The sequence below is a fragment of the Mytilus edulis genome, chromosome 2 (genome assembly GCF_963676685.1).
Source record: "Mytilus edulis chromosome 2, xbMytEdul2.2, whole genome shotgun sequence".
Taxonomy (NCBI): Eukaryota; Metazoa; Mollusca; class Bivalvia; order Mytilida; family Mytilidae; genus Mytilus; species Mytilus edulis.
In genome coordinates this window covers 100,458,647-100,468,760 of record NC_092345.1, presented here as the reverse complement: position 1 = coordinate 100,468,760, position 10,114 = coordinate 100,458,647, and the positions used below count along the sequence as shown (strand labels likewise).

Genomic DNA, 10,114 nt, shown 5'->3' with positions numbered 1-10,114 from the left:
TAAAATTTTAAATTGGACATTTACCCATTATGGTCCAATATCCAAAATCTAAATACATGGTTAGATTCAGCATATCATAGAACCCCAAGAATTCAATTTTTGATGAAATCAAATAATGTTCAATTTTAGACCCTTTAGACCTCAATGTGGACCAATTTGATAACCAGGCCCAAATATTAAAAATCTAAATACATGGTTAGATTCAGCATATTAAAGAACCCCATATATTCAATTTTTGTTGAAATCAAACAAAGTTTAATTTTTGACCCTTTGGACCTTAATGTAGACCAATTTGAAAACGGGACAATACTGTGCAATTGAATATTTCTTGCTATTGCGCAAAACTGTGCAATTGAAAATTTCTTGTTATTGCGCAATACTGTGCAATTACATATTTCTTGCTATTGCACAATACTGTGCAATTGAAGATTTCTTGCTATTGCACAATACTGTGCAATTGAAGATTTCTTGCTATTGCGCAATACTGTGCAATTGAAGATTTCTTGCTATTGCACAATACTTAATATAATAATTTTGGACCCCGATTTGGACCAACTTGAAAATGTGGCCCATAATCAAAAATCTAAGTACATGTTTAGATTCAGCATATCAAAGAACCAAAAGAATTCAATTTTTGTTAAAATCAAGCTAAGTTTAATTTTGGACCCTTTGGACCTTAATGTAGACCAATTTGAAAACAGGACCAAAAATTAAGAATCTGAATATACGGTTAAATTTGGCATATCAAAGAACCCCAATGATTCATTTTTTGATGAAATCAAACCAAGTTTAATTTTGGACCCTTTTGGACCCTAATTCCTAATTCCTAAACTGTTGGGACCAAAACTCCTAAAATCAATCCAAACCTTTTTTTTGTCATAAACCTTGTGTTAAAATTTCATAGATTTCTATTTACTTATACTAAAGTTATTGTGCAAAAACCAAGAAAAATGCTTATTTGGGACCTTTTTTTGCCCCTTAATTCCTAAACTGTTGGGACCAAAACTCCCAAAATCAATCCCAACCTTCCTTTTGTGGTCATAAACCTTATTTTATATTTCATAGATTTCTGTTGACTTATACTAAAGTTATTGTGCGAAAACCAAGAAAAAGCTTATTTGGGCCCTTTTTGGCCCCTAATTCTTAAACTGTTAGGACAAAAACTCCCAAAATCAATCCCAACCTTCCTTTTATTGTCATAAACCTTGTGTTTAAATTTCATAGATTTCTATTTACTTATACTAAAGTTATAGTGCGAAAACCAAATGTCTTCGGACGACGACAACGCCACTGTCATACCAATATACGACCCAAAAAGTTTCAATTTTTGCGGTCGTATAAAAACGGCAAAATTTCCTTAAAAATACCTTTCTAGGGGCAGCAACCCACTAACAGGTATTCAGATTCATCTGAAAATTTTCAAGCAGATAGATCTTGACTTGATAAACAATTTTAACCCCATGTCACATTTGCTCTAAATGCTTTGGTTTCAGAGATATAAGCCAAAATCTACATTTTACCCCTATGTTCCATTTTTAGCCATGGCGGCCATCTTGGTTGGTTGGCTTGGTCACCTGACACATTTTTAAAACTAGATACACCAATGATGATTGTGCCCAAGTTTGGTTTAAGTTGGGCCAGTAGTTTTAGAGGAGAAGATTTTTGTAAAAGTTAACATCGACGGAGGCAAAGTGATGAGAAAAGCTCACTTGGCACTTCGGGACAGGTGAGCTAAAAAAAAAGGAAAATCACCAAAAAACTGAACTCAGAAGGAAAATCCAAAATGGAAAGACCCTATTCGAATGGCAAAATCAAAAGCACAATCACATCAAACGAATGGATAACAACTGTCATATTCCTGACTTGGTACAGGCATTTTCTTTATATATTTAGAATCCAAATAAAACTCCAACTTTTTGTATTTAGGGTATAATTGCTCTTTTATCATGGCAATTCAGTTGTTGTAGGGGATTTCTTACATGATGACAAAATTGACCAAACTATTGACATTCATGCACGAATAGATTGCTTTAAAAATATAAGTCTCATTTTTAAGTTTTTTTTATCATTCATTTGTGAACATATATCAACATAGTCACAAGTAGTATAGGGAACTTCTTTTCAGCATGTATAGAGTCAAGACTTTGTGGCTAGTTCTTCTACAACCTGATTCTGTTAGGCTTTGGCCTCAATAGAAGAAAGGTGGAACTATTGGAACTTCCAAAACGCTAGATTTTAAAATAAATACATGTTTTGTACTATGAGACAACAAAAACACATCATAGGACGACCCATGCACAAACAAAATATTTGTATTTGTATTGTATTATATAAACAAAAGTGCACACACTGGAATGTCTCAGCTGCTTTACTGGTATTTTGATTTTATTTTGATAGTCTTAAATATATAGCTTTACTTCAGGTATCACATAAACTTAACATGATCCAAGAACATGGGCTAAGGTCAGATAAACCAAACTAGAAATACATGTACACCTCTCAAAATATAGTTGACCTATTGCTTATTTTTGAGCCTGCGACTTCTGTCAAAGATAGCTTACCACAGGTATATGGATCTGGCAGAGATGGCTTTAACAAACTTCTTAAAAGTTTAGTATTTTGGAGGGTAGAGGACCTTTATCCTTCACATGGCGTTGTCAGTTTGTTTTAGATTTATGAGTTTGACTGTCCCTTTGGTATCTTTCGTCCCTCTTGTATATAGATTCGTTATGCTATTAAGTTTTCGTCATAAAACCATAAAATTTAACCCCGACCAATGAACCATGCAAATGAAAAATGAAGTCAAGGTTTGATGATACATACAGACATATATACATCTGACAATCCTTCCATTCACCAATTTAAAGTTGATACATTGATTACAGTTTAAGAAAAACAGACCAAAACATAACCACTGAGCAATGAACTGTGAAAGTGAGGTCAAGGTAAAATTATTCCTGACATGTACATCATAAAATATTTCCATGCAACAAATAGTTGACCTATTGTATTAGAATAAAAAGACCAAAACACAACTAAGAGTGCACACACTGAAATGTCTCACCTTCTTTACTAACCATTGCTATAATGTTGAGTTCTAAATTTAAAGTTTTACTACAACTATCACATAAGTTAAACAAGATCCAAGAAAATGAGGTCAAGGTCAGATAAACCAAAATAGAAATACATGTACACCCTACAACCATTCAATACACTAAATATGGTTGACCTATTGCTTATAGTTTCTAAGAAACAGACTTAACCAAGAAAACTAAACATTAACCAATGAACCATGAAAATGATGTCCAGGTCAGATGAATGATGCCATGCAGACATGTTCACCTTTCAATCAATCTATGCATTAAATATAGTTGACCTATTACTTATAGTATCAAAGAAACAAAATTAACCATGAAAACTATCATTGACCAATGAACCACCAAAATGAGGTCAAGATCAAATGATACCTGACAGACAGACATATCAAGCTTACAATCCTTCTATACACCAAAAATAGTTGACCTATTGCATATAGTATTAGAAAAAAAGACCAAAACTCAAAAAAGTTAACTTTGAACACTGAACCATGAAAATGAAGTCAAGGTCAGATGACATCTGCCAGTTGGACATGTACACCTTACAATCCTTCCATACAGCATAGACCTTTTGCATACAGTATAAGAAAAACAGACCAAATATAAAGTATTTAATAAGTTATTTAATGTTGGGCTGCCAGATCACTATCTCTATGTGGAGCTTTCTGCGACTTTTCTGCGACAAAATTCGCAAGGTCAGATGAAAACTGTCTGAAGGACTTTCAGACTTTGCAAGGTATGTACATTTCAAATAGTTATTCTTTTATTCATAATATTAAAGAGAGAAATTATCATTACAAAAAAATCTGGACTTTTTTTTAAGTATACTTCTAGAACCATGAAAATGAGGTAAAGGACAAAGAATCCAAAGTAACCCTCACAGACTTGTTTCCATTTAAATAAACAAATACCCAATCCCTTTCAGAGGAAACACCTTCCTCATATTACATGCTGGTAGTCAGATACACTCTTCAACTTTGTCCTTTATTTGTCACTTTTTTAATCAAGCATCTTTGATGAGTCTTTTGAAGACGAAACGCGTGTCTGGCATACAAAATTTCAATCCTGTTTTTTGGTATCTATAATGAGTTTATTTATATCCACAAAATTGTGGTAAATGGAATACGCTTTCATGATTGTATAGAAAATTATGAGAAATCATATTCATCGATCTTTATGTTTTTTTATGCAAATACCCTCTTCCAATCGGGGGTATATATATTTTTTTACAAATAGCTGACAAAAATTAAGGTACAATGTGGTATCTCTGATAGAAAATGATAATAAAGTAATACTCCAGCTTAAATTTTTCTTGGTAATAAAATGAGTTTGAAATATTCCTCTAATATTTTGGATGACAAATTAAGTGTCGCTGTTCCATTTCCTAATTACTAGAATATTTAAATATAAAGGCCTTGTAATAAAAAAGAACTCATAACAATTTTGGAATGAACTTAATATAATCATAAAATATTACAATATAGCACTTTTCAATATAGCTATGTTCACTTTTATTGCACACAAACAAGACATATAGCGGTAGCATATTTTAATATTACACAATGTTTCCTATCAAAGTTTAAGAATTATTAATTTTTAAAGTTGAACACAATATAACAAAGGCAGAAAGAAATAGTTAACAGTGGATATCACATCCTCAATCCATACAAAGGAGTAGGTTCAGTAAGACCCCTTTTTGGCCTCAAAATATAGCAGTTTTAGAAAATTGTGAAAATGTAATCTTTGAGCTATATTTTGGAAAGTAAAATGCTTGTGCTACATAAATATGAGCTGTTTTCGATAATACAATGCACACATATCACGTTTCAGCATCATTAAGTCATGCTAAATTACTGAAATCTTTAAAATTTAAGCATTTTGGTTAATTTTTAGCCGGTTTCCGTCTAAAATGAAAGTGGCCGCATTCGTGTTCATTCATAATATTGAAATCAGAGCGTTTTTAATGACTAAATCAGTTAAAATCTTTCACAGAAACTAATCGAATCAATTGAAATAGACAATTAAGTGTTTAAAAAGTGTCTAAAAACTTTCGTTAGATGAACCTGAGATTTGAGGCCAAAATCGGCCCTTACCGGACCTACGCCTTTATCAGGAAATACTAAAAATGCATTCTAATTTTACACCAACACATTGTGTAATTCAGAAAACCATCTTAAATCCTCTTATCTAGAATACAACCATTCCTGGAAAAAGCCCAACTTAAAACATATACCACACCTTTTTTATATTGGCTGAATACGCCCTTGCATACATAGGATTAAATAATTAGACTGAATGATAAATATTCACATTTTCTTGGTCACATAGCTTGCCCATTAGTAGATAATAGAGAAACAGAATTGATATATTTCAGTTTAAAAATGTAGTAAATTTGTAATTTTAAAAACATCCTGCACTAAAAATGACTTAAGGGGGCTCGAGGGTATAAATCCATCTTTTTTTAAATATAGGATTTTGCTATTTTTTTCTATAAATGAACTGCATCATATACTTAACAGAAAAATTAAATAAAAAAATGGGGTCACTGATCATTTAAGATCACAATCTGCGTTTGAAAGAAGCATGCATTTTTGTTAAGGTATTAATTTTCTGTTGAAAGGTAATAACAAAAAAAAATCAACTTAATTACAGAAATTTTACAATTGTTTAGTTTAAGTACAGCTTATTTGAAAAATGTAATAAAAAATATAGGTCACTGATGAGTTTAAAAAGATATTTTAATTTAAATGCCAAAAAATGGCATTTTTGTACCTAAGGGAGATAATTTGAAGCTTTTTCAATAATATAAACATTTTAAAAGTCATCTGGGGCTAAAACAAATCTATTTTATGGTTGATTTTTGTGTGTACCATAGCATAAACTAACAACTATTAGTGTTAATGAAGAAAAAAAAAATTGTACCCTCGAGCCTCCTTAAAAAAACAATAAACTGATATCAATTGTGATTCACTAAACAGCAGTAAAACTGAAATATTTTGGATAAGTTATGATATATCCACAAAGATAACTAAGGATCTAATCACTGGTCCTAACATCAAATTAGGTAACTATATCATTAATGAATAGTAGACAAATCATATCTACATGTATATAATGTAGTTTTTCTTTATAGGCCTTTATTTCTGTGTCATTTGGTCTCATGTCAATAGTTGTCTCATTGGCAATCATACCACATCTTCTTTTTTATATCTTTACAATACTAGTAGATTATTGATAGTTAAAACTTATTTAACTTTAAAATGAATTAAACTTCCCAGAATTTTATACTAAAAAGACCTTTTTAAAACATAGTGAGCAAATAAAATGATTAAATGAATAAATGATTCTGGCTACACACGGTTTGTAGCTTTGTATGATACAGTTTCTATATGTTGTAATACACCGTCTATAAATGGCCTCTCTGCAGAGTTAACTTTCATCTGTAATAATATTGTTTCTTGTAAAGATTTGGAATATCTGCAAAAAAAAATATCACATGAACTAAACTCAAAATTAGGAAGTTTCTTGGAATACATAATATAATTTCAAACAAATGTAATATGAAAACATCATTTTGTTTTTTTCGTTTATTTACCTAAAAAAATTCAGTGGGATTAAAAAACATTTTAATACCTTGAAATTCCCTTTTTTTTTTTTTATCTTATAAATCTTTTTACTGTAGAATTTAAATTGCTAGATACAGTACTACAGTCTACAAGCAAGTAATGAGAGAAAACAAACATTGGTTGTTTGCATTGGCTTTCTCAATTTTATACAATACTGGAAAACCAAATTTCATCTCTCTTTTGTGTTTAATTAGGTCTTTCCACTTTTCGTGGAAAGACCTTTTGTTTTTCTTCTGATTATTAGCTCTTTCCAGTTTTCATTGAAAGACCTTTTGTTTTTCTTCTAATTATTTTTTTTTTTTTTTTTTCTTCTGGCGTCTGAGATGCTTTTTTGTTTTATAACATATCGAATGGATTTTTGGCCAATGATGTTGTACAGTAATGGGGGTTATAAACTCACCCTGTGTGACCGAAAAACTTATTCTTATAGAAGTTATCTCCCCGTACCCCCTTTTTCTTGTATATAATATCGCTATACATTTTGTATCTCTAAAACTGTAAAAGATTTTAACAAACTGTTTTCACCAAATTGTTTGTCTACTCTTAAGAATGATTTGGTTAATTTTAACCGGAGTGATAGGAAGACATCTTATGGGAGTTATTCCCTTTGACAATTTAAGATAGGCGATATGTTGGATAAATTCATACATTATAAGTCGTAGAGGCCTAAAGTCTTTTGATATGGAGTCCTTGGTCCATTTGGGGGAAATTGAGGTCATGATCAAAAGTCAAGGTCATGTTCTAAATTTTGAATTTTGTTTGTTATCTTTATTCAAAAGAAACCATAACAGTTAATGATATGATGTTTTTTCCAAATAACTGATTACAATAAGGCGCAACTTCAACCCATTTAAGTCGAAGTGTTTTGGTCAACCCTTAAAGGAGTTTTCTCCCCTTTTGTATTTGAAATCGGTATTTCTCCACAACCATACAAATGATTGATTTGGGATCACTGACCTATGACCTTGAAATTGAGGTCAAGGTCAAAGGTCAATTTGATGTTCTAGATTTTGACCTTTGCTAAAAATTCTTTCTTGTTCATTATAAAACAATTAAGTCTTCTGCATATACCTATTAATCTTATTTTTTATATCAATTTGAAGTACCAAACTACATCAACAAGGAGTGACATTTTCTAACATCGTTTTTTAAATTTCATTCTTATTATCAAGGTGGAAAGACCTTCAATTGTTCTCTGAAGAATTGGTTTTTAATTGTCTGTTATCTTACTTCCTCTCTCTCTCTATATATATATATATATATATATAAATAGCAGAGTTATAAAAATAGAAAGATGAAATTTGATTCCAAAACAAGTATACAAAAAGTGGTATAAAGTCACAACTTCAGATTTTTCACTTATGGATGAACGTAAAACAAAAAAAAATAAAAAAATGTTTATCACAATTTTTTTGGCAAAAAAACCAATATCAATATGGTCGAGCAATAAACTTTTTTGTACAGAGGTGGTGAAAATCCATTAAAAATTGCACTGATATACTGTAAAGTAATTAATCTTAAGTACCCGGTATATGTAAAAATACAAGTAGTTTAAATGGTTGTACCATAAGTCAGTTCATTTATTGTCAAGTCAAAGAAATGTAGATATACAGGACATTAAATTACTTTACACATGTCAAACATGTAAGAGGAGACTTACCCCCTATTATCCTCTGGAAATTTGACTCGACCACTTTGAGCAGCAAGAGCTATACTTCCACCATGATTATAATCACTCTCAAATGGTGATGTCAAGTAGGCTAATGCATACAACAAACAACCTAAAGACTGAACAAAAATCATGTATACAATTATTTCTGTACTAGACCTTCAAGGATATGTTTTATTGTGTCATGTATACAATTACTTCTACTAGACCTTCAAGGATATGTTTTATTGTGTCTTTATATCACTGATCTCAATAACTTTGGAATACTTATTTCCTTCTATATTATTGGTAATCATATCACATTGCCTTATTTACAAAAACTTAACTTTATCAATGAAGCACAAGACGTGTAGGAAAGCTGTCAGAAGGTTTAGTACTTCTATATTATTGGTAATCATATCACATTGCCTTATTTACAAAAACTTAACTTTATCAATGAAGCACAAGACGTGTAGGAAAGCTGTCAGAAGGTTTAGTACTTCTATATTATTGGTAATCATATCACATCCCCTTATTTACAAAAACTTAACTTTATCAATGAAGCACAAGACGTGTAGGAAAGCTGTCAGAAGGTTTAGTACTTCTATATTATTGGTAATCATATCACATTGCCTTATTTACAAAAACTTAACTTTATCAATGAAGCGCAAGACGTGTAGGAAAGCTGTTAGAAGGTTTAGTACTTCTATATTATTGGTAATCATATCACATGGCCTTATTTACAAAAACTTAACTTTATCAATGAAGCATAAGACGTGTAGGAAAGCTGTTAGAAGGTTTAGTACGTAGAGATTTTTATTTTGTAGCTGTTCTTTCATACAATATGGTTAGTCTTCAATTGTTTGTATTAGTATTTTTTAATACATTATACTATAGAATTGTGTGCTTTTACTCTTCTGTTTTTTATGGTATATTGGTTTATTTATCTTTTTTACTCCACTGATTGAAATTAAAAGGGAAAGGGTTGCGATTTAAAAGAACTGTTAAAATTGTGCCACAAGTTGCTGGTCCCATGTAAGAAACCTTGTCAGTGATTGCCTTTTTTTTTTTTATCTTCCTACAATAACATGTTTGTCACTTTGAGAATTGAGTGTTGAATGCAGAACTTTAATAGGCTCTCTTCAACTTATTCCCAACAGCCTTAGACTTTAATAATTGTACTGATACCTGTCTTCTTTGACCACTATTTGTCTTTTTTTTTGTCATTGTTACATGTGGTGTGGAACTTATTAAAAATGGTATTCTGATTCTGACCTTAGGATGTCTTCATTGATACTGTTGGATTTATCTCTCCTTAATGTATACCCAAAATCTAGGATTCATTATTTGAATGACTCTTATGAAAATCTAGAGGATATGCAATTTTTGTTTAATTCAACATTGAAATACTAGTGAATGTCTGTTATATCAATAGTTACCCATATATCTGTTCTTTCGTCTACGCTGGAACCCAGTTCTGGATTAAAAAGTTCTGGTGCCCTGTAGAACATAGAACATCTTTCTGCTGCTTCATCCTACAATATGAGTATAAGATTTACAAATATAGATTAGTATTGTAAGAAAACTTTCAAGACAAGCCATTTAGTTTTACAATTTATACGTTTTAAAAAAAGAACTATTGAATTTGGAGGTGCATTTACTTTTGTAGATTTGCTCTATATTTCCACTAAAAATACCTAAGTTTATGTGAAGAGTTGCTACATTTGAGGATATTCTTTAAATTC

The 10,114-nt window shown here is 30.9% G+C and overlaps 1 protein-coding gene across 1 annotated transcript in view; it reads right to left on the bottom strand.

Annotated features, from left to right (window-relative positions):
* Positions 1-4,163: 4,163 nt before the first annotated feature.
* Positions 4,164-10,114, bottom strand: part of LOC139513715 (serine/threonine-protein kinase 16-like) — an 11,950-nt gene continuing 5,999 nt past the window's right edge. Inside the window, exons 6-8 of the mRNA XM_071302462.1 lie at positions 9,809-9,904; positions 8,382-8,509; positions 4,164-6,572 (exon numbers count right to left, since the gene is read on the bottom strand). Coding sequence (XP_071158563.1) covers positions 6,446-6,572; positions 8,382-8,509; positions 9,809-9,904 — 351 coding nt within the window. The 3' untranslated portion in view covers positions 4,164-6,445. The remainder of the gene's footprint in view (positions 6,573-8,381; positions 8,510-9,808; positions 9,905-10,114) is intronic.